General features: G+C 41.3%; 1 protein-coding gene across 3 annotated transcripts in view; it reads right to left on the reverse strand.

Moving 5' to 3' along the window:
• Positions 1-24588, reverse strand: part of LOC149312211 (TBC1 domain family member 30-like) — a 61238-nt gene extending 36650 nt beyond the window's left edge. For all 3 annotated transcript variants that reach the window (XM_089524193.1, XM_089524192.1, XM_089524194.1), the window contains exons 1-2: positions 24252-24588; positions 12439-12603 (exon numbers count right to left, since the gene is read on the reverse strand). In XM_089524193.1, the coding sequence (XP_089380319.1) occupies positions 12439-12603; positions 24252-24588 (502 nt within the window). The remainder of the gene's footprint in view (positions 1-12438; positions 12604-24251) is intronic.
• Between the last annotated feature and the right edge of the window lie 201 nt (positions 24589-24789).

Raw genomic sequence — 24789 nt, forward strand, 5'->3', positions numbered from 1 at the left:
CCAAATTCATGTTATCTTCAGTATAACCCTTGTTTTTCTGGTTTTCCCACGGTTCTATGGGGCAGGATTGCTGCCGGTGGTGCCTTGGAGAAAGAGCTGCTGCCTTCCCCTCCTCCCGCCCCAGTCACGTCTGGTTTTAATATGTGGTTATTTTGCTTTTGAAAAGGGGGGTTAGGCACAGCATTGCCCATTCCTCAGGGATACAGCATTTGGTGGGACTTGATGTTGGTTGGCAGAATGTGTGCAAACATGTTTTGGTTTCTGAAACCATTTATTTCCTGGAACAGCGCTATGTATACACGTAGTATCTTTCTATGTATACACACACACACACACAAAGACAGTCTAACAGGAAGGTAGATAAAGGTACCTTTGTATGTGTATAAAGGTAAATAAAGGAGATAGATAAAGGCAGCTTTATATGTCTCCAGCCTACTCGCAATTCTGGCATAGATTGCCTTGTTGGGGTGGGAGAAGGACCCATAATGATCTCTAGGTGCCTGCTCCTTCCCAAAAGCCCCATGAGGCACTGGACCTCAGGGGCAGTCCGAAGCTCTCATGTCCTAGGTGTCACAAAAGGAGGTAGAAGCTGTGGTGCTCCATGATTTCCTGCTATGGGACAACTACCCCTCCGTTTGTGGACATGTGCAATATGCCCAATTCTCCTTTATTTCTACTTTATCTCTGCTGTAAACATTGCTGAATATGAAATGCAACTTTGGTCAACCCCCACCCCCCATTTTCATGTTATTACACATGGAACACAAATGTGTGTGATCCTCATTTGCAAAATTGCATGTAATTTCCCCTTTATTTGCAGGATGGTTTAACTTTGCTTTAATGTCTCTTTAATACTGAAATTAGCCCCAGTGGCTTGAGTGACCCTGGAGACCATTGTTCAATTCCCAGCTCAGCCATGAAGCCCCTGGGTGACCCTTGGGCAAGTCACACACTCTCAGCCTCAGGGGAAAGCAAGAGTGAACCAGCTCTAAACAAATCCTCACAGGAATCCTCATGATAGAATCGCCTTAAATCAGAAACAACTTGAAGGAACACAAACTATTCAACATTGTGTGGTACCTCTTTACCCAGTAGACACCTTATGTGCTACAGAGGTTTGGAGGATGCTGTAACAGAAAAACTGTTTCTGCTTGGATAAGCAGACCACAATGAATTAAAAACCTCCCAAGGCTTTTACTTCCAAACCTGCCTTAAACCCCACCACCCACATCTTTTTCTCATGGAGCAATCCATCCCTATTATCATTAAAAAATAAACTCATAGGGCATTCCACAGAAACAACTGTACTTGTTGTGTACCTTCAAGTCATTTCTGACTTATGGCAACTCTAAGGTGAACCTCTCAAGGGTTTTCTTAGCAAGTTGCTTCAGAGGGGGGTTGCCATGGCCATAATCTGAGGCTGAGGGCTGTGACTTGCCCCGTTGAGGTTCATGGCCAAGCTAGGCTTCGAACTCTATTCTCCAGTCATAACCCAATGCTCAAACCATTACACCACTCTGGCTCTGCAATATGCAAAGGGACTTGTAGCACCATTGAGACTAACTGAAATAAAAACACTGGTAGCATGAGTTTTCATTGACTTGAGCCTACTTCCTCAGAGGCATGGGGTTTGTATTTGTGGTAGTGCTTAATGTAATCATACACTTAATGCAAAAACTGAAGAAGAGCAGCCATGTGTATGTATTACTTTAGAGATGTCTGACATTCTGAACAATATTACTTCCCCACTGTATGCCTCTTACATAGTTGGTACACACTGCCTTATGCCTGTTACAGACTGCCAAAATAAAGCTGCTTCAGGTCTCTTTGGAGGTACACTGTTTAAATGATGCATGCATCCTAAGAATCCGGAAGCTGCACCAAAGCTGCACTCTAGTGTTTAGGAATGGAGTGTGGCTTTGGTGCGACCTCCGGACTCTTAGGACCCATGCATCATTTAAACAGCATACCCCCAAAGAGACCCGAAGCAGCTTTATTTTGGCAGTCTGGAACAGGCCATCGTGTGAATGCATGTTCACTCCATGCAACTGGGAAAGTAGACCAAGCCTACAAAAGCTTATGCAACAACTTCTTTTACTCAGTCTCAAAGGTGCTACAAGATCCCTTTTCATATTTGATATAGTGAACTGAGTGTTGGTCTAGGACTCTGGAAGACAAGAATTCAGTTCCCTGTTTGGCAGTGGGAACCTACTGGGTGGCTTTGGGCAAACTGCATTCTCTCAGCCTACGCAATGGCAAACCCCCTCTCAAGAACTCTTGCCAAGAAAATTTCATTTAACTTTAGAGACTCTAAGTCAGAAACATCCTGAAGACACACAACGATCCATCAGCTTACTTTTCACAGCTATACATCAGCAACAAATACCTCCTATATATGATGTGGATTCAGTTTGTTGCCATCACATCACTGACAGAAGAATCTCCGTGTATTGCTCTAAACAAGGTGTGGCACATTTGCTAGGGAAAATGGTCTTAAAATCACAATCAGATTGCAGACTGATCTAAGAGGAGGATCATACCAGCACCACATTACATTCTTGGTTTAAGACTCCCATAATCTGTATTTGGGCTAGAGGTAAATCCCATGCCTGAAGAGATTAAATATTATTGTTCTAAGTCCAAGACATTGCTGGCTAATATCTGCAGTGCCCCAGAATAATCACTATAGTAATCACCAAATTCAGCTCACCTGATGATGCCTGTATCTCCACAATTACATCCCTGAATCAGTCATAGCTTTCTTGTGAGCCACCAAAAAGCTAAATGTATTCTCATTCTGGATACTTTTCTTTTCTCAACAGAGACATTCAAAATCTAGGACTGATGTTTCCTTCTGCCTCCTATCATGTCAAGGCAAAGCTCTTAAACTGATGGAGATTGTGAATTCAATGGAAATTGTTGGTTTGATACAGAGGAGGGAATCTGAGCTTTGCCTCAACATGTTGCTGTTGTTGTTGCTGTGTGTCTTTGAGTCCTTTCTGACTTATGGTGACCCTAAGGCGACCCTATTATAGGCTTTTTTTTGGCAAATTTCCTTGGAAGAGGTTTGCCATTATCTTCCTCTTAGGCAAACCCAGTGGGTTTACATGGCTGAGCAGGGATTCGAACCCTGTTCTCCAGAGTCCTAGTCCAACACTCGAATGACTACAACACACTGACTTCAGGTGTTGTTCCACTTTCCAAAATTTCTCTCAGTGGCTCTGCTAGTTCCTAATTCTCAATAAATAAGGCAGCTTTGGTCATTTACAATAGGAAATGTATAACATTTTTGTGCTACACAGATATATAGCATCAATGCAGTGGTGGCGCAGTGGTTAAATGCCTGTACTGAAGCCATTCACTCAAAACCTCAAGGTTGCGAGTTCAAGACCAGCAAAAGGGCCCAAGCTCGACTCAGGCTTGCATCCTTCCGAGGTCGCTAAAATGAGTACCCAGACTGTTGGGAACAAATTAGCTTACTTGCTAATTAGCTTACTTGCTGTTCACCACTATGATCTTTGGAATAGCGGTATATAAATAAAACAAATTATTATTATTATTATTATTATTATTAAATACACAGCAAAAGTTTTCTCTACTGCTTTCTACACAGTACTTTTTCCACAAGCCTGAAAAATAAATGGGTAACAGCTTCCCGGTACAAGTTGTTTACTTTGCTAGCATATTTTAAGAGAAAAGACCTTTTACTATCACCAATGTGAACAATATATCAGCTGTACAAACAGTGTATTTACATAAAAGCTGATGCTTGTGGTTTTTCTTAGTTTTACTGGGATGCATGCTTGTAAAACCCCTCAGACAAACATAGCTATTCATATGTAAACTGCATAATTAATGTTAGTTACAAAGGACACATTCTGTGTTCTTCTGATAAAAGGCGCACAAAGGATTGTTACATTTTACATATTTTTATACAGAAAGTATTGTTATATATTTGTTAGGGTTTTGCTTCCCTGAACTAGCCAAAAACTATTTGTTGTTGTTAACTGCCCTTGAGTTGATCTCGACTCATGGAGACTCTATGGATGATACATCTCCAAGACCCTCTGTCCTCCACTGCTCTCCTTAATTCCTGCAACCCCATAAAACCCGTGACCTCCTTAGCAGAGTTCATCCATCTGGCATGTGGTCTTCCTCTCTTTCTCCTTCCCTCCACCTTCCCGGCATTATTGTCTTTTCCAATGAGTCTTTCCTTCTCATAAGGGACTTTATTGCATGGGCCCTGCAACGGGCCTGTTGCGTTCTAAAAAGGGGTCGTTCTGGGGACGGAATGGGCCCCAGAACGCATCTTACCGCACTTTGGAATGCCGCCGCTGCCACTGGACATTCCAATTGCGGCTCACAACCATTCCAGGGGGCGCAATTTCCAAGAACTGTTCCAAAGCATTCTCGTCAATAAGCCAATTATCCTTGTCGGAGGCTTTCAAAAAGGCAACAAAGACCGTTCTCTTCCAGCAGGCCTTCCCAGACTGATCATGTCCAGAATCGATTGACTCCACCCTCCTCACCACTTTCTCACTCACAGACTGTGCAATAATTTTGATGTATTGTTACATATATTTTAACTATGTTTTATTGTTTAATTTTAAACTGGGAGGGAGGGTTAGGCTAAGGTTCTGTGGGTTTATTGTTTTATCATTGTGTATCTTATAATCATGTTGTTACCCGCCTCGATCCCCAAAACAGAAGAGGTGGGATATAAATAAATATTTCATTCATTCATCTAACATATTTAACAGAAATAACTCAGATCCTTCCTTCAAGGCTGAGAGACTGTAACTTGCTTAAGGTCATCCAGTGGATTTCCATGGATAACTGGGGATTCAAACCCTGATCTGCAGAGTTATAGTCCAACTACCATTACACCATGCTGGCTCTCACAAACAGCTTAGACACTTTGGATAAAGCTTTATTTCAAAATACTTTTATATTCTATGTTGCTCTTGTGTATGTATCTTGAACAGCTGGAACGGTGCTTTCTTACAGACTTAAATACTAAACAAAATATGAATACTTCTTTACTTTTATGAAAGGAAACATGTTCTGGCTAACTCACAAAAGCTACTTTAAGTAGTCCAGTCTATTGTCAGGAAACATTATACCATAAAAACAGGAAAGTGGAAGTGGAAAATACTTTTTATCTGTTTTTGCAGTTGCAACTTGTCAAATGTTTTAACACACTATTTGCTGCACATGCAATGCGAGATTGATCCAGACTTGCTCTGTCACCTAAATGCAATTATTTGCTTAATAGGTGGCAAAACATTGCACTTGAAAATAGGATGGCTAGTTTAATACATCTATAAAGCTTTGACAGATGAAATAAAGGTCTAACATCAAAGTCTAACAAAAGGATCAAAAGATGTAAATTAGAGCTATCCTTGTAATTTAACAACTCCAAAGTTACTTTACAGCACTGGTGTATTGTAACCATCAAAGTTACAGGAATTATGAACTCACCACATTTAATTGCTTAGTGGACTAGTTAGTGCTTCCTTTAAAAATGTTTATTTGTTTGTTGAATTTTTATGCTACCTTTCTCCCAAAAAACAGACCCAAGGTGGCTCACAAATGTGGGAAAGAATGTGAGGTCATCCCCACTAAAAGTAAATTTTCCAAGCTCTGCAGACCACATGATTTTCAGGCAGAAGATTCCAGGTTCCATCTTCAATACCTTTAATAGAAAAGAATTGAGAAAATTCCTGTCTAAAACCCTTAGATGTTCTCCTGTCTCAATTTAGACAGTACATTGCTAGATGGACCAATAGTCTGATTCCACATACTCTAGTATTTCATTTTGACATATTGTTGTTGTAATGAAGATGACATTATTATTTTGACATTTTTGGTATCACAATTTTCCTGCAACATTTTTGGTGGCCATTTTCCTATTTTGAAATATTATGTCTCTATGTTGCAGCTTTCCATATCATAGCTTTATCCACATTTTGAAAGCTTTCCAAGACATATGTTCTGTGATCATGACATGACTAAGGGCCAGGTCACAGTAATTATGAGCTCTGTTCTGTGCGAACACACACAGAGTGGCATATCGTGTTGGCAGACTACACACTTTCCAATTCTACCATTCTGTGGGCACTAAGACTATAAGGATTTAACTGCAAGAACATATTATGTACAGCAACAATGAGCCAGGTCTCAGGAGACTTAGCATTGCTATCACTGTGACTGAACTACATCTAATAACTAATTCAAAACTGTATTTTTAACATCACCATGTATTAAAATTCAGACCATGACTTTAAGCTGCAGTGCAGTAACTGTTACTATTGTACTTCCTAACTCTCCATCAATCAGTGCATTGCTGGCACTAATTGCCAAACAGCTGTTCCCTGTGTGTTCCGTTTTCCTTTACAGCAAAGGCAATGTTTTCCTGCCACTGAGAACAAGAAATCTGTCATTTTCTGAAGTGAATGTTGCAAGTATTATTTCTAGAAGTATTACATTTAGTTAATTCTTATGACAAATTTCTCACACTTCAGAAAGCATACATGCAAATATTAAATATAATTTATATCAAATAATGAACATACAGCCTAGACATGGACAACCAATTGCACAATATGTACAGTGCAGCAGGCTGTTGACTTACATTAAACTCATTGAAATGTGTCCCCATTCCCCCAAATCCTCCAGCGTTACTCGGGCTGTATGTATATTGCAGAATTAATGCAGTTTGACATCATTTAACTGTCATTGCTCAATGCTACAGAATAATGGGCTTTGTGGTTTTGTGACAGAGCTCTGATGCCGCAACAAACTACAGATCCCAGGATTCCATAGGATGCAGCCATGACAGTTAAAGCAATGTCAAACTGCATTAATTCTGCAATGTGGCAGCAGTCTTAGTTAATTCTACATACTAGCTGTGCTGGTGATTACTTAGCTGGGTATATTATGTTCATTTCTGACATATTGTTTCCTGCTGCTCCAACTATGGCCAAGGAACTCACTGGATTTCCATGGGGCAGTCACTAACTCTCAAGCTAACCTACTTCAAAGGATTGCAAAGATACCACCTTGATCTCCTTGGCTTGAGTCCTCTTAGAAGTTCCAGTTAGAGTAGACCCCCAGAATCAATGGAATTTACATATGTGTTAACCCATCATTCAATAATTACTACAATGGATACATTCTACTTGGAAATATGAATAGGAGTCAGGTTTTTGAAAGGAAAGGCAGAATATAAATGAAATAAATATATATTTTTATTTTCTGTTATTTCATACTAGCAAGAGATATTCAGCATCTATAGAAATGATGTTCATGATGACAGTTTGATTAATTAAAACAAAACATGCAATTGTTGTTGTTGTGTGCCTTCATGCCATTCCCAAGTTATGGCAACCCTAAGACCAGTGTATGCAGGACTCAGAAGGCTGGGGGGGGGGGGGGCTGAGCATGGCCCCCACCTTGCTGCTGTAATGCCTCTCTAAGCCCCGCCACGATGAGGTGGGGGGAGTGCCATTTTGGCCCTGCCTTCTGAAAACCTCCCTCAGAAGACCTGTCCTTCACATTGAGTGACACCTCAGGAGGGGACGCCACTGCTTAAGATGACCGTACCATAGGGTTTTCTGACGCTGAGTGTGTGATTCGCCCAAGGTTACCCAGTAGGCTTTCATGGCTGAGTGGGGAATTCAACCCTGATCTCCAGAGTTGTGGTCCAGCCCCAGACCATTACACCACACCAACTCTTGGTTGAGATTATGGAATTCAGAACCCCCCAGGACTCCCCCTCCAACAGTTTAAACCAATAGTTTGATTAATTAAAACAAACCATGCAATCACAGTGGCTATCAGCTTTTGTTGCATACTGCAAAAACAACGGAATCTAGAATCACTGTTTCCCTGGTAAATGAATGCCATGACCTTCACATAGCTTGGACATCTAGCTGAGTCCAGCTGAATTCTACACACAGGACTTGGGCAAGCATTTATAGAGCTTTGTTTGTGAAATTGGCATGGTAACCTAATCTGCATCAGGATATTGGCAGGGATGAACAATTGGCAGGGCTTACACAGTCCTCTAGAAAAGATAGTAATCATTATGTCACCCACACAAAGTTGGAGTATTAAATTTTGTGAAAAGAACACTATTGCTCCCACTTAGAGTTCAAGCAGTGGGTGGCAACAGTTAACAGTAAGTGCTGCTATGATTAACATGCAACAAAACGGAGATGTTTGAGACACAGGATTCTTCTAGAAAATGGTGGCCAAGGCCAAAGAATCACAAATCTAATTTTGGTCAGATGCAAAAGTTTTATCAAACAGAACCCCCACTGCCTCATAGGAAACTTCTTTTAAAACTGAGGTCTTTGAGCCTTCAAAAAAATGGAATATGAAGTAAGGCTAAGGCACTAGCACATATTTTAAGTTTCTCTTTGGATATTGGCTATATAGTCCCCCCTCCATTTTTGTGGACTTGAAGTCCACGCCCCTCACCTTTACGCAGGCGGCAAAGAGAGAGGGATAAAACAGAGCATGTGCCCGTGGGTGGGCACTGCCATTCAAGCCAATGGGGCTTCAATATAGGTGAATTTCCATTTTCACGGGTGTCAGGAATGGATCCCCTGCGAAAATGCATGGGCGACTGTACATTATAAATACAGTTGCAAGGTTTAAAAGAGCCCATGTATTTATTTTTGTAACATTCCTTCTGTGACAGGTAAAAAAATAACTTCAAAAACTTGGTCAGTACACAATGACATTGAAAATAAGCTGAAGATCATTTGTGTCAGAGTTATAAAAAAATTACATTTTGCACTACAGTTCACAAACTCCCTCAGCCAGCAAGGCTTAAAAAAAGCTGTAGCTTAAGCTGTGGCACATCATTACAATTTCTTAATATACTTGTACTTTTTCCTTAATATCAGAATCTCTTCTCCTCATATGTAAAATTCTCCTCCTCCTTAAAAATAACCATGTTTTGGCATTCAAATTACACAATGTGGGAGATCGGAGACCAGCATACTAGATCTATACCATCAGTGAAGAGCAGGAGGCAGAGGTCTGCCTCAAGGAGCCTTCTTTACTTCTGTAGTCTGCTCACACAATTTAGAAGCATGGAAATTCAGAATTCTATATCCATTAGGGAACAGGAGTAGTCTAACTGTTTGGGCAAACAGGGCACCTTGACATTTCCTTTACCAATCAGGTGCTCTATTCCCAAAGAGGTGCAAGGTATACTTAGACCTTGCATGGAAAGAAGTTGCAGAACAAATATTATGTACTGTATTTTCTGGCGTATAAGACTACTTTTTAACCCAGGAAAATTTTCTCAAAAGTCGGGGGTCGTCTTATACGCCAGGTGTCATCTTATAGGGCTGAAACTTCTGAGCCGGACTGGAGAATCTACGGTCACCGCATATGGTGGGGAGAGCATACCCTCCATATGTGGTGACCATATGAAAGCAGCAAAGGTGGCGCTGTACAAGTACAGTAGAAGAAAATCTTAGAGACAGGGAGGGCTGGGCAGGCAGGGAGGGCTGACCAATCCAAGCAGGCTTTGTATACAACAAGTTTTCCTGCTAAGTACCTGCATGTCATAAGCATTTGAATTAAAATTACCATATTGAAATCAAATCTGATGTGTTTTTTTTAATTTTTATTTGGTGTGCGTTGGATGAGGGGTAATCTTATATGGCGAGTATATCCCAAACTCTATATTTTAACTGGAAAAGTTGGGGGTCGTCTTATACGTCCAGTTGTCTTATACGCCGGAAAATACGGTAGTTGGCTACATTTCTGGTAAGCTCTCAGCTTTACCTCTGAGGAGCTTTTTCTCACTCTACTATGCCTAGTGGGCTTCAACCGCCACTGATAGAGAGCCACTTGCTTAGAGAAGGCTCCCCAATGCAAGTGTTTGCATCCAGTACGTGGAGGATAACAGAGTATGGCACATTGTCCCACTTTTCTTTGAATAATTTGATTCCAAAAATAAGGTTTTTGCAACCCATACCTAAAAGCTGAATTGGCACACATGTATCCTATCATCATCATCATCATCATCATCATCATCATCATCATCATCATCATCATCTCAGGTGTCTTTGTCATCACTTTCTTTCCTTTCCCTTTTCATTCTCCCCAGAGAACTTCTCCAGTGCATCAAAATATCAGTCAGTTTATGTGAGTTATTTATTGCCAGGCACAGGGTCACTTTGCCCTAAGAGTTCTCAGAATACAGCAGTGTCACAATAGCAGAAACAGCAGCTTGATTTCCCTGCCAAAACACTGCACAAGAAACCACTCAGGGTAACAGGATGATGTGATTTACAGTCAAACAACATCTGGAGAACCACACATCCACCACCCCTGTCTTTAGAGCATTCACATATTATCCAGTCCTTGAAGTAAAAAATGAAGTCTAAATGTTTCCAGAATTGGAAGCTTTGACTGCAATATTGTAAAATCTGAAGCTTAGACTAGAATAAGCCCCAGTTTATGATTCTTACTTCCACACATAGGACTGTGCTGTACAACATCCTAACCAACTATTTCACTTGAAAGCAGAGAATTTTCTCTGTCTTTTTCACCTGCCGATCAGAAAAAGAGAACCTTAATATCAATACCTAAAAATTTTCGTTGTAGCATAACTAATTTATTCTAAATAGCATGCACTTAAAAATCAATTCAGGGCTGTGTTCATGCTATGTCATTTACTGTACCTGGATATAGTATAGTGCCATGCTGCATGTTAATGGAAAAGATACAAGACAAAGAATGTTAGCTTTAGAAAGTTTCTGGAAACAATTTGTGTGGCATTTTAAACACAATACTGCTATAAACATAATTAAGTATACCTACTAACAACTTGCTACTAATTCAGTCTACCTACACTGAATTGTATATTACTAATTAAGCACATATAGCAACCTATGGCATACTGCTAACATTTTAAGAAACTGTCATACTCCCTGGGTTATATCCCTCTGTGAGCACAATCTAGCCAAAGTGAAATCCTTTAAAAACTTAAAATTAATGGTTAACCTTTTCTGAGTTGTACCAAATCTATTGATCTTGCAGTCATCTGATATTTGAGTTTTCCCTTTCTGTGGTGAATAATGGTTTGAGATCTTAACCCTTCTTAGCAGCTTATGATTTTAAACTTTCAATATATTGCTGAAAACACTGATGAAGCTGAATTTGTAGTCGTTTCAAATATATTATTTTATTGTTTTATAATGAAATCCAAGACAAGTCTACTCAGAAATAAGCCCCACTGAGTTCAATGGAACTTACACCCAAATAAATCTGCATATCATTGCACAGTGGCATCGCTAGGGTTGGTGTCACCCAGTGCACTAACTCATGGTGTCATCTCCCGATTGACCTCCTCCCATACCACACCATACAGAATCTTTAGTAATGGTTTTTGTAATAATGTTGCTCATAAATCAAAATTTGGGTATATCACTGAATGTAATGGAAATAGTTGTGACATAAACAACTAACAAAATTTAAATTATAACTTTTCATTACAGTATCATACACAACTAAATGTATTTACATGTGCATAGTTTTATGTGGTATAAGTAAAAATTAGGTAAAATGTGATGTTTTTAAAGAAAATTTTAAAAGATTTAAAATATATTTGATTTTTTTAAAAAAAATATTAAATTTTAAAATTTTAGTTTTTTTAAAAAAAGCAGGAGCTTCTCCTTTCTTTTCCGACTGAGCCTCGCCCCACTCACACCATCTCTTCAGCATTTTAAAGGTTCACAGGTGGATGCCACAGCCCATTTCTGCCAAACAACAGATGTTTGGGGAGCAGTAGAGTAACCCCCCCCCCCCATTAAGGTGTCAACTGGTGCAGTCCGTATTCCCCACACACTCCTTGTGACACCCCTGCATTGCAGTTTTAAACATTGTTTCAGTTTGAATTGAAATTTACCTTAATAATTACAATTTGAAGTGCAAAATCAAAACTGGTTAAACAAATAAATATACAATCTGATCCTACATATGTTTACTTGGAAGTAAATCCCACTGAATTCAGTGAAGCAGTCTGGAAGTCTTTACATGCAGGAATCTGTTCATGATTATGCAATGCCCATTTAAAAACTAATATTGCAATATCTCCTTTGCATGTACATCCAGACATTTCTAGAACATGTTATTTCATTATTATTTTTTTAAAAATCTACTCTGTAAATAGATTTCTTTACAACTAATATGCTACAGATCTTACAAAAGGAAATGTATTTATGATATCTACTTTGAATATTGCAGAAAACCTCAGCTCAGAATGGCCCTTTCCTGTCTCTTTCGCTAAAGTAAATGTTTATAGAAACCAAATATATTTTTCTTGTACTAAAAGGCACTTTGAAAATGCAAAAGTACATTTGGGAATAAGTTTCCAGCACTCCTTAATTAACAAAGACAAATGGTACTTACGTCGTTTCTGGGAAACTGCTTGCAAACAGGCTGTTACAATATCACAGTTCTTCTGTACTTTATGCAAAAGCCTGTCCTTTTGTTTCAGAAGGCGAAGTAACTTTGCAGACTGAACACAGATTCTGTAATTTAGCTCCCGTATTATAGTTGTCAGCTCACTTGTATCTGTCAGAAAAAAGAAATATAATTACTTCAGTGGCTAAAACCTGCAACTTAAGAACCCATTTCATTTCACAGTCATTGCTAGGGATTCATCAAATGGACCTTATATTATAAATGCATATTCTAGGGCAAATGCCCTAGCATGTTTGTAAGGGTCCATAAGGTGTCACATCTTAAAATTGCTCTGCTGAGAACTATCCTAATAAGTGTGTTGTATAAAATTGAAAATATTCCTCACAGAACAATAAAAGCCAACAAATGTAATCAAAGAAAAGTAATCAGAATTGCATCAGAAGTTCCTCTATAGGTTTGGTACCCCAAGGCATGTATTTTCCAATTAATAATGTCAAATGTTCCAATCGTGTACTACACAACAAATGGCACTATAAAAATTATACTTTAGAAATAGTGTACCATTTGCAAGATCATACTGAAGTATCAGATTTATTCATTTCCTATTTACTTTTCTCAATGCCATTTGAAAGAATAACAGCATCATGAAGTTTTACAAATCCTTTCTTTGCTGTAATGCTTAAAATATCTAAAGGGCTGGTAACATACAACACAATCCTATACACATCCACTCAAAACCCAATGAAACTAATTTCCAGAATTCTAGGAGTGTGCATCCAGTGGAGTATAGGATTGCAAGCTTAAATTCTTCTATTGTTTTGCATTACTACTACAGTGATTCCCAAAGTGGGTTGTATGCCCCCCTGGGATCAGTGAAAAGATCTAGGGGGCTACAAGTAAAAGGGAGGCAGCAGGGAGGCAGTGAGAGAAAAGGGGAGTATGGGAGCCTTCAGTATTGGTGCATGACAAAGACAAGAGAAACCAGTGGATTTTAGGACCATGGTGGGGATAAGTTAGAGCATACAGCGACTGGAGAAGTGGCAGCCAAAAGGAGTTCACACATTTGGGACCCTGGTTAAGCTTGGTGAGTTTTGCCAGGACTTGGCTGGCATGTTGGAGCTGTCCTGCTGCTGCTTTCTTTCATTAGACTGGCCAAGAGAAGAGGTAGAAGAAGAAATAATGTTTGCCGGGGGGGGGGGGGGTGATGACTTGAGGCTATGTCGGGAAGGCATGTCTCTGGGGAATGAGGGGAGGGGTATCCAGGTTCGATTTTTCAAAAGACTCCTTTGCCTCTGTCAGATTGAGAGTCCATCCTCACTGGGGAGAAAATTGGGAAGCCAGCTCCAGCCCCTCTGGGGAGAAGCTTCTCCTTTTAAACACAGCCATGTCGGGAGCAGCTACCGAGCAGCCAATTGAGCAGCAATTAAGAAGTCTGTCACCCAAGTTGGCCTTAGCTGCAAGGCGAGCATGGGCAAGAGACTTTTTGGTCACTGTTCAGCCAGCTGCTCATTTGCTGCTCCCAAGGTGTCCAGCTGCTTGGTTGCTGCTTGACTGGCTGCTCAGGCACTGTTCCTTTTGCACCCAGTCACCATGGGAGCAGCAATCAAACAGCCAGCCTCTCTTTTGCTGTAAGGCAGGCAAGAGGCAGGAGGAGGAGGAAATGGTAGTAGTAAAGTGAATGTGGCTGAGGTAGGTGCCAGTTGGACAGCTGGCTGCTACACTAACGTTAAGACGTAATATCAAGAAATAGGAACTGGGAGCCGTTAGGGTTGTCACTCAAGAGGAAAGGGGGTGGTAGCTCCCAAAGGTTTGAGGACCACTGTAGTATATGCTAAAAAAATATAATCTGTTCATCAGCATTGTAACTTTGCTCTTAAAGCTGTAATCTTCTCCTCATATGTACTCAAAACCATTTTGGGCAATCTCAGTTCACCAGAGGTTTGAGAAGGAAATGTTTAAGCTATATTGAGACTGCATTTTTGAAATAGAGTACCCAATGTATTTAAACAGAAATCTACTTTACTAATTTAATAGCAGAGCTGCCCTTGAAACTATGTACACTGGTACTTCCATATTTGCAGCTTTGACTTTTACAGATTTGATTATTTGCAAATTTAATTCTAGGAATCTCTAGGTCCTCCAGAGAAATTCTGCTGGAAGTTGATCATACAGTTGCACTGGAAGACCTAAGTATTCTTAGAGAAAATACTTCTTTAGGCATTTTGTAGCTCCTGCAACATGATTCTATGGTCAAATTCTGGCAAATGTTGTCCCCCAGAGTTCTGCTGGAGGACCTAGAAATTCCTAGAGAGGTGTTCTCTCATGTTAAAAAAGTATTGTTTTATTTATTTGCAGTTTTGTCACTTTCATGGGGGTCTTATGCCCCTAACCCCAGAGAATGTGGAGGGAGAAGTGTACAGTATTCATTTTATCAATGTAATATGTATACAAGAGGCACCCTCTAGTGGGTGAAAGCAGAAATCAGAGATCAGCTTTTAAATTAACACTGGCTATTGTTCGTGGAATTAGCTAAAACAAATAAGGAAACAGTGCTGTAATCAGTAAGAGACAATAATAATTGCATTTGATGTCCTATACAAGCACTGGCTATTTGACCCTAAACTCAAACTCTCTGATCTGGGAAAGAAACAACAGCAGCCAGGAAGGAAACAGCAAAGAACAGGGGAAGTTACACTGAATAGAGCTGGCATCAGTGGCAGGGTGGTGCGCAGGGTCACTGACAAAGTTCAGAGTTTGATTCAGCAGCTTGAATCTGTATGCAGTTCAGTTTATATTAACCCAATCCCAAACCGATCTCATTTGGACCCAAAATCCAAACTGAAATTCTGAATATGTGGATCATTGACTTGCATTGTGAAACCACAGTTGTTACAACCTTTTGTTTTTAACATTTCTGAATACAACTTGCAGACAAAATAGACTCTAAAGAGGGGATTAACTCAGGCAAATGTTAGACCGTAGCTCCAGGGGGATTTGTTCTAGGCACCTATGAAGTTTGTTTTGGGGTTTTTTATAGTGCTTAAAAACTGTTTACAGCTCATCTTTTTCTATTTATGCTTTGTCTTGGCACTGTCCCTCTAGTATAGGCGAACTTTCTCAAAGCACCAAGAGGACTTTCAGCTTCTACAGTTGAAGAAACGAACCAATGATGAGCAAAGGCAGTGAGGCATCAGTAATGAAGACAGCAGCATTTTTCAGAGGCAGGCAGGCAGACATGCAGAGGACCAGACTTCTGGTGTTTCTTCTTGAATGAGTATACATAACAAGAACAGAGCACTAGCCCGTTGATTATGTTAACATTAAACTTTTGACCTGATAGATTAGGCCCAAAAAAGACAGACCAAAAGAAGAGGCTTAAGGTACTTGGTGATCTAGGGTGGAAACTTTTGTTTCATGGACCATTACTTTCTTTCCATAGTTGTCTGCCAAAGCCTCTTGGTGAGAAAAAAGAGTGATAGCTCCTGGTGGTAGGGGGTTGAGAACTTTTTGTTCCTACTTTGTGAGTCATGTCCCTGCTGACAGGTTGATGGAACTTTTCTGCTTCTCTTCTAAGTGCTTCAGCAGCTTGATGGTGCTATAATGCTCTTGCCATCTGTTCTTGCCTGTTTGCTGCCTAAGGTAAGGGCAAATAGCAGTCCTGGGATCTGCTTCCACTTCATAGCGGTCCCACAGAATGCTCTGACTTTTTTGACATGACACAGACTGCTTGGTTTCCATCACAGGGTTGCCTCTGACATGTGCTCCCTTGTTATTGTTGGTGGTGCTGCTCCTGTCTCTACCTGCCTAAATGGAGCCCTCCTGAGACTGGAAGCAAATGTTCTACTGCACCACCATGCACTACCACCACCAATAACACTTAGGACCAAAACAGACTGCAGAAATAATACATTTTGAGACTACTTTAACTGCCCTGGATCAATGTTAGGGAATCTTGGGAACTGTAGTTTGTTGTGGCATCACAGATGTCTAACAGAGAAGGCTCAATGCCTCACAAAACTACAGTTTCCAGAATTCCCTAACATTGATCCAGGGTAGTTAAAGTAGTCTCCAGATGGATTATTTCTGCAGTCTGTTTGGCCCTTATTGAGGATTAAGATAAATCATCTGCATCCCTTAGATGCTTAGAATTTTAGATACAATGGGGAAATTTTACTGTTTTAAAACATTATATAATGCTTCCAATAGCCAAATTACTTCAAATATATTGCCCAATTAACCCTTATGTCATATCTTAAATAAATACATTTTCCAGATCTGAACCACATGGTTGAAAGAGGCTCTGGCATTATAATCTAGCAAGCCTTATTTAAGATTAAATTATGTCTCCAGAGAAGCACATCAAATAAAAGGAAGCAATGGATTATTAACAAGAGGAAGGGGAGGGGTGGAAGAAAGAGAAAGGAAAAAATGATACTATGAGAGTGCGGAAAGAATTAACAGTCATTAAAGGGAGGGGAATGAGGAAATGTTCTTTTAGAAAGAAGACCAAAATCCAATTGTTTTCCCAAACTAGTGTAGGCTCGCCAGATCAGTAGGAACTTGGTAAATCAACATTTATATAAATCCCACTAATTCAATTAATCCACTCCATATTTGGTAAAGAATACTAAAAGCTGCAAATAATAATAATAATAATAATAATAATAATAATAATAATAATAATACGTTTTATTTATAGGCCGCTATTCTGCAATGATCATAGCGGTGTACAGTAAAAATTGAATACAATACAAATACAAGGTGACGGTTAAAGGAGGGAGAAGTCTTGTCCTTCAGGCAGTCCCTGATGTTGCTGGGTCTGCCTGATCGCTCCCTCTGAGGCCAAGATGGCAGTTACAAGAGGGAGGAGCCTCTTCCTTCAGGTAGTCCCTGATGTTGCTGGGTCTGCCTGATCGCTCCCTCTGAGGCCGAGATGGCAGTTACAAGAGGGAGGAGCCTCTTCCTTCAGGCAGTCCCTGATGTTGCTGGGTCTGCCTGATCGCTCCCTCTGAGGCTGAGATGACAGTTACAAGAGGGAGGAGCCTCTTCCTTCAGGCAGTCCCTGATGTTGCTGGGTCTGCCTGATCGCTCCCTCTGAGGCTGAGATGACAGTTACAAGAGGGAGGAGCCTCTTCCTTCAGGCAGTCCCTGATGTTGCTGGGTCTGCCTGATCGCTCCCTCTGAGGCCAAGATGGCAGTTACAAGAGGGAGGAGCCTCTTCCTTCAGGCAGTCCCTGATGTTGCTGGGTCAGCCTGATCGCTCCCTCTGAGGCTGAGATGACAGTTACAAGAGGGAGGAGCCTCTTCCTTCAGGCAGTCCCTGATGTTGCTGGGTCTGCCTGATCGCTCCCTCTGAGGCTGAGATGGCAGTTACAAGAGGGAGGAGCCTCTTCCTTCAGGCAGTCCCTGATGTTGCTGGGTCTGCCTGATCGCTCCCTCTGAGGCCAAGATGGCAGTTACAAGAGGGAGGAGCCTCTTCCTTCAGGCAGTCCCTGATGTTGCTGGGTCTGCCTGATCGCTCCCTCTGAGGCCAAAATAACAAAAGAACAATACACAGATCACCATGCAAATCACCCACCAAAAATATAGACTGTTAAAGGATGCAGGAAGGGACTGTTTGGAGAAATGAATGAAAGTTGCAGCAGTGATGAGACAAAGAAGTGAAATATAAACCTGTTTCTGTTTTCTTTTTATGCAACATTAATGCAAATCTTTAGCTTTTATTTTTAAAGCAACGAGGTCAACAGACACCTGAATTTTTACAACCAAGCTAACTTAATAAGTATTATCTAGGTAATAACAGCATGATGAATGTGGATAAGTAGATAATCAATTATTTAGCATCTGGTTAGGGGTGGGGAGAACTGAAGCTGAGAATTTGTGGATCAGAGTTTGTTTTGTTGCAAAAAAAATCTTAAAGCCAATAATGTTATAAAGTATATACAATTATGATATTACATAAATCAACACAAAGTAGGTAAAACAGATGGTGTATAATGCTAGTTATCATTTCTTATCAGGATTATATTTCAAAGTAGCATAAGAATGTGCCAAGAGTTTCACACGTCACCAGCTATCATGGCAGATTATCAGCAAGGCTGCACTCCCCAAAACAACATAATTACCACTGGTGTAGCTGCCAATCATAGATATCTATTTAAATTACATCTTACTTTACCATGTGGTTATGACAATAGTGGGAAAGAGGGGGGAAAACCCTCCTCTGAGCATCTTAAAACTCCAACAAGCTCATATAGGGAGACATGGGCTTTCAGGTAGGCTGGAACCGGGGCACCTGAGGCTTTATAAACCATAACCACTACTTTGAATTGTGCACAGAAACAGCAGTAAGCAGCGAAACTGTTGCTTCAATAAATCTGTATGTTCTCTAGATGCCAGCCTTCAGGTATATCCAAATAAAAAAGGGGAAGAAAATATTTTAGTAAGCTAATAACAATTCCCTGCCTAAGAAAACACTACAAAATGTCAGCAGGTGATTTGAGGGCACATACACAGTGGCATCACTAGGGTTGGTGTCATCCGGTGTGGGATGGCGGTGGCAGCAGCAGCAGACAGACCCACTCACCTTCCCTCCCTCTGCCTTGCTGGCCAGCCACAAAAGAAACCTGGTGCCACTGGACTACCACAGCCTCCCTTCCTTACCCTCCTACCTGGCCAGAACTGAAAAGACCTGGGAGGGTGAGGTAACGCTCTGCAATGGGGGCATCCTCCATGCTTTTGCAGAGGTGCCCTGGCTGGGGGTTTAAGACAGACAGTGAGCAATGAAGAAAGTTCAAGATTTTTCCATACTTGCACTCAGTCATCAATCAGAGGATACACTACAGTTAAAAAAACAGAAGAAGACTTGGACTTGGAGGGGCAGCTATGAAGGAACTAGGGAAGATCTTCAAATGTAAAGATATATGATTAGATACTTAAATTAGGATTCTCCATGCCATCATTTTTTCCCATTTCTGTGTATAATTGTTGTGAGAGCTGGGCAGTGAAGGAAGCTGATAGGAAGAAAATCAATTAATTTAACATGTGGTGCTGAAGACGAGTTCTGTGAATACAATGGACTGCTAAACACCACCTCAAAAACCCAGTAAATGAGTCCTAAAGCAAATGACCTTTCTCTGGAAGCAAAGCTGACTAAACTGAGGTTGTCATATTTTGGCCATATCCTGAGAAGAAAGGATTCACTAGAAAATACAACAATGCTTGGTAATGTTGAGAGCAATAGAAAAAGAGGAAGCCTGTATACCAGAAAGATTCAATCAGAGAAGCAAGAGCCATAAATCTGTTTGAGGTGAGCAGGGTGGTTGAGGATAGGGTGACCAGGAGGTATCTCATGCATAGGTTTGCCATAGATTGAAGTTGATTTGAAGGCAGTTAACTATTGGAGAATACAGCATCAATGCTTGTAGCAATAACTTGTAGCTATAGAATTGGGAGAAAGGATGGCTCATCTTCATCACAGCCACATTGATTATCTCTATGGTCATTAAGTCAGTGTGACTATGAAGTGGTCACTTCCTATTCCCTCCCATTCTGCCAGAGGCTAAATGTTTTATGACCCTTTTGTTCTGAGTCTCTCTCTCTTCATCTTTCAACCAGCATGAACCTCCATGCTGGTAGAAAGATGAAGAGAGAGAGAGACTTACCAGGCTCCCCTTCTAAAGATGTTTTTTTTTTCTTCTTTCTTACACACATGGAAATCAACTTTTTAGGAATCTATCTACCACAGTATAGTTTTCTCTATTGATTAGTTATTTTCTTAAACCTAGATGTAACAATAAAGTGAGTCTTATTTTTACCTTACCAATGTATCCCGTTTATTTATTAGAAGCTCAGAACTAAGGCCTTGTACAGACTGGCAAAAAGCACTGGCCTGTTGGCGGAGACAGGACTGAGTGTCCCCATGCTCAATGCCCTAGCACCGCCACCAGGGCACAATTTTGGTGCACCTCTGGCGCTGCATTCAAATGGCACAGCGCCGAAAGAGCATTACCACACCGCACAGCAGTGGCTATGGCACCCTTTAGAGGGCGCAAAAAGGACCTGCTTTTTGCAGCTCCTTTTTGCTCTCTCTAGAGGCCAGATTGGAGCTGTGGCGTGCAGTTGCCGCGGCCCCGATCCAGGACGAAAAGGGCCAGCGTCCTGCCACCCATTTGAACCAATGTGTACAGCCCCTAAGTCCTGTAATAAATACTTGTGGAATACTTTGCTACCACTGTTATGATTAACATTTAAATACAAAACATACCATTTTTAAAAACCATTTTCTAACATTAACAACAACAACATGGCCTGGATTGTTATATAGGTAAAATTTTTCAAAGCATGAGGAAACAAAGAAAATTTCTCAAGAAAGGATAGAAATGCAAGATAAGCACAGGGGCATATAGCTAGTTGGGGGAAGAAAAGGATAATTAGGGGCACTAAATCTCAACACATTAAAACCTAGCATGTCTTGACATGCAAATTCTAGTTTAACAGTACAGAGTCCATGCCAAAATCACTTGAAACAATGTCATGATAAGTATCATCTGCAGATACACACAGGTGAAGTGATGATGCGTAAGATATTTCTGGTAAATATTTACTTAGCACCAGCAGTTGGCAGCTAAAGAATTTTGTACACACTTTGAAAAATGGAGAGCGGGGGAAATGGCAAGATAAAGCAAGTCTAGAATTCAGTCCATATTCCTATTTTGGGCTTTCTTAATTGATGGCAACTTTTGGAATAAGCCTTGACTGAATGAGGAACAGCTGATGTGTCACCACCACAAATCCTGATCTTAATTCAGCCACATTTTACCTCACAGATAATATAATGAAAAAGTCAGCAGGAAAACAAAAGCTAGGCAGGGCATCTTCTGATCTCCTAAGCATGCTGTCATCATTCACCACAGGTAGATTTACAAAATGTGTGTCATCTAGAGTTGTTTAGCAATGAGCAAATATGACTCCAAAGAAATGACATAGCTAAGAAAAAGTTGGAAGAAGAAGAAGGAAAAGCTGAAATAAAAAGACTGGCTTAGCAGAGAGCAAACAGGATCTCTCGTGGGATACAAGAAAAGCATTCAAAGACTATCAGAACAGTCACAGGAAAAAAACTAAGAGAGAAAACTTATCTTGAGCTGAAAACTTCTAATTAGAGTCTGGAAAATATACTTTTTGCACTACAGTCCCCAGAAACCACCAATCAGTATGGTCACTACGGGGACCACAATGGGGGCGTTTATCACATGGGACGGATCTCATGCAGAAACGGGATTTAAAAATCCAAAAAACTGCAAAAGCAGGTTGATTTTCAGACATGTCGGGGTTAATAAGCAATAATGCAACATTAACCCGAATGGAATCTCAACAAATCCCGCTCCTTTTTAATTTCAGGATTTTCCAAAAGCAAAAAGGACCAAATTTTGCCTACTTTCTGTTTGGATTAATGTCATATTATTACTCATTAACCCTTATGTCATGTGAAAATCAACCCGCTTTTGCAGATTTTGTCCAGTTTATGTTTGGGTTAATCTCCGATGTTTTTTCCAGTTTAAATTCAGTTTCTGCATGGGATCCACCCAGCGTGATAAACTCCTTTTAATCAGAAAGAAATCTCTTTTCTAAGCTCTAAATCAGTGGTTCCCAGACTCTGGCTTCCCAAATGTTCTGAACTTCAGCTCTCAGAATCCCATTGGCTCCCATTGGCCACAATAGCTGAGGCTTCTGGGAGCTGAAGTGCAACACTTCTGGAGGACCATAGTTTGGGAATCACTGCTCTAAATGTTAAGTGCACTTCTCTCTAAACTTGGGACAACATTCTTGGTTAAGGAGGACCAGCTACTAACAAAAGTTTCTGTCTCTTTTGGTTGGATTTGGAGACCTCTCTTGTTCTAGAGAGAAAGAGAGAGGCCTATCACACTGTATCATTATAGCACTATTAGAATTCAAAGATATAGCCATGTTAGTCTGTAGAATCAGTACATAAAGAGATCTTGTAGCACCTTTGAGAGTAACTGAAAGAAAGAAATTGGCAGCATGAGCTTTCATGGACTTCAGTCTACAAAAGCTCATGGTGCCAATTTCTTTCTTTCAGTTAAGTCTCAAAAGTGCTACAAGATCTCTATAGCACTATAATTTCACTGACTGCCATGGTTGCATCCTGTGGAATGCTGAGTCTTGTACAATAATGTGGCACCACTTCTAATCTGCAAATTTAGGCAGATTTGTACAGATTAGTAGAGGATGTGAGAGCTGGACAGTGAGGAAAGCAGATAGGATTCATTTGAGCTATAGTACTGGAGAAGAGTGCTGAGGATCCCACAGACAGCCAAAAAGACAAACAAATAGGTCCTTGAACAGATCAAGCCTGAATCTCCCTGGAAGCTAAGATGATAAAGCTGAGACTGTGGCACTTTGGCCACATCATGAAAAGGCACATCTCACCAGAGAAGTCTGTAATGCTAAAAAAGGTGGAGGGATGCAGAAAGAGAGGAAGACTGCATGCTAGATAGAGGGACTCTCTTAAAGAGGTCATGGGTATGGATTTACAGGACTTGAGCAGAGAAGTGGGGGAGAGAAAGTCCAGGGCTGAATTTGCACTGCAGAAATAATACTTGTTATGTGTGGGGTTTTGGGGCTATGTGGCCATGTTCTAGAAGAGTTTGTTTCTGATGTTTCACCAGTATCTGTGACTGGCATCTTCAGAGAATGGTGGCACGGAGGTGTGTGGGGTATATATATCTGTTGATTTGTTTTTTAAACTGTGTTTTTTAATGTCTCCTGATGTACACACGTATATACATATATTCTGAGAGGATGCCAGCCACAGATGCTGGCGAAACATCAGAAACAAACTGTTCTAGAACATGGCCATATAGCCCAACAAACCCACAAAAAACTATGGATGCCAGCCATGAAAGCCTTTGACATCACATTAGAAATAATACAGTTTGACACCACTTTGCTCAATGCTTTGGAATTCTGGGAACTGGGGTTTCTTATTCCACCAGGGAAGGCTAAACGTCTCACAAAACTATAATTCCCGGGATTCCATCGCATTGAGCCGCTGCAGTTAAAGCGGGGCATCAAACCAGATTATTTCTACAGTGCGGATGCAGCTCAGGAGATGCCTCGCCATGAGTCAGGATTGAGTTGAGGGCAGCTAACAATAACAACATAGATTAAAGTGTAAATTTACAGCGCTTTATACATAACATGTAATGATAATAATAATAATAATAATAATAATAAAGTGTTTAAAACCTTTGAGAACAACACAACACTGCCAGCCCTTTCTTGAAAAACGGTCTGTTTGAAAAGCCTGTCTGCCTAAGAAGGTCTTAGCCTCCAAATGGAAGGGCAGCAAGGGAAGGCAGTGCCAGGGTGCTTCCCAAAGCTTTGGCCCTCCCTCTCTCCAGCTGTTTTGGACTTCAGCTCCCAGAATCCCTGACTGTTGGCAGCAGGAGCTTCCCTAGACTTCACTCTACTTCCTCAGATGCATTTGGAGATGATAATAATAATAATAATAACAACAACGTAGAGAGATCTTATAGCACCTTTGAGACTGAAGAAAGAAGTTGGCAACATGAGCTTTTGTAAACTTCAGTCTACTTCCTCAGATGCATTTGGATATAATAAAAATAAGAATAACAATAATAGCTTCCCTAGACTTCTGGGGGCTGGAGTCCAAAAGAGATGGAGGGAGGGCCAAAGCTTTGGGGAGCCCCAGGGCCAGTCCCTCTCCTAGAGAAGCCAAGGAGGAGGAGGAGGAGGAGGCCCCTTGGGGCCCTTACCTTTCTGGGCCAGGTAGTGCCTCTGGTGCCTGTGTCCCGGTCTCCGCTGGAGCTCCTGCAAGACCCGGGACTCGGGGAAGGCGTCGGAGCCGGCAGAGGCTTCTGTGGAGCTGTCCACACTGTCCCTGTGCCGGGTTCGTCCCGCGCTATAGAGCTCAGTCAGGAGGCCACTGACCAGGGAGGAGGCACGGCTGGACCTCTGGAGCTCCCCTTCCTCCTCCTCCTCCTCCTCTTCCTCTTCTGCCAGGCTGTCTGCGCTGCTCCCTCTCCGGCCCCTGGAGGCCAGTGGCTCTGGCTCCCCCCCTCCTTCGGCCAGGCTGACCTCGGCCAGCTCCATCCCTTCCCTCCGCAGCTGCTGCGAGGCCAGAGTTCCGGGTGGGGCCCCTGGGGCAAGCAAGGCACAGGGAAGCAAGAGAGGCCACTAGCCCCCTGGCCTCCTGCAGCTGCCCAGCAATGGCCACTAGCCCTCGCAGCCCCAGGAGAGGAGGAGGAGGAGGAGGAGGAGGAGGAGGGTTTCTTCCTCTCTCCCTCCCTCCCT

The sequence above is a fragment of the Sceloporus occidentalis genome, unplaced genomic scaffold (assembly GCF_023333645.1).
Source record: "Sceloporus occidentalis isolate IW3139 unplaced genomic scaffold, rSceOcc1.0.p SCAF_5, whole genome shotgun sequence".
In the NCBI taxonomy this organism is placed as follows: domain Eukaryota; kingdom Metazoa; phylum Chordata; class Lepidosauria; order Squamata; family Phrynosomatidae; genus Sceloporus; species Sceloporus occidentalis.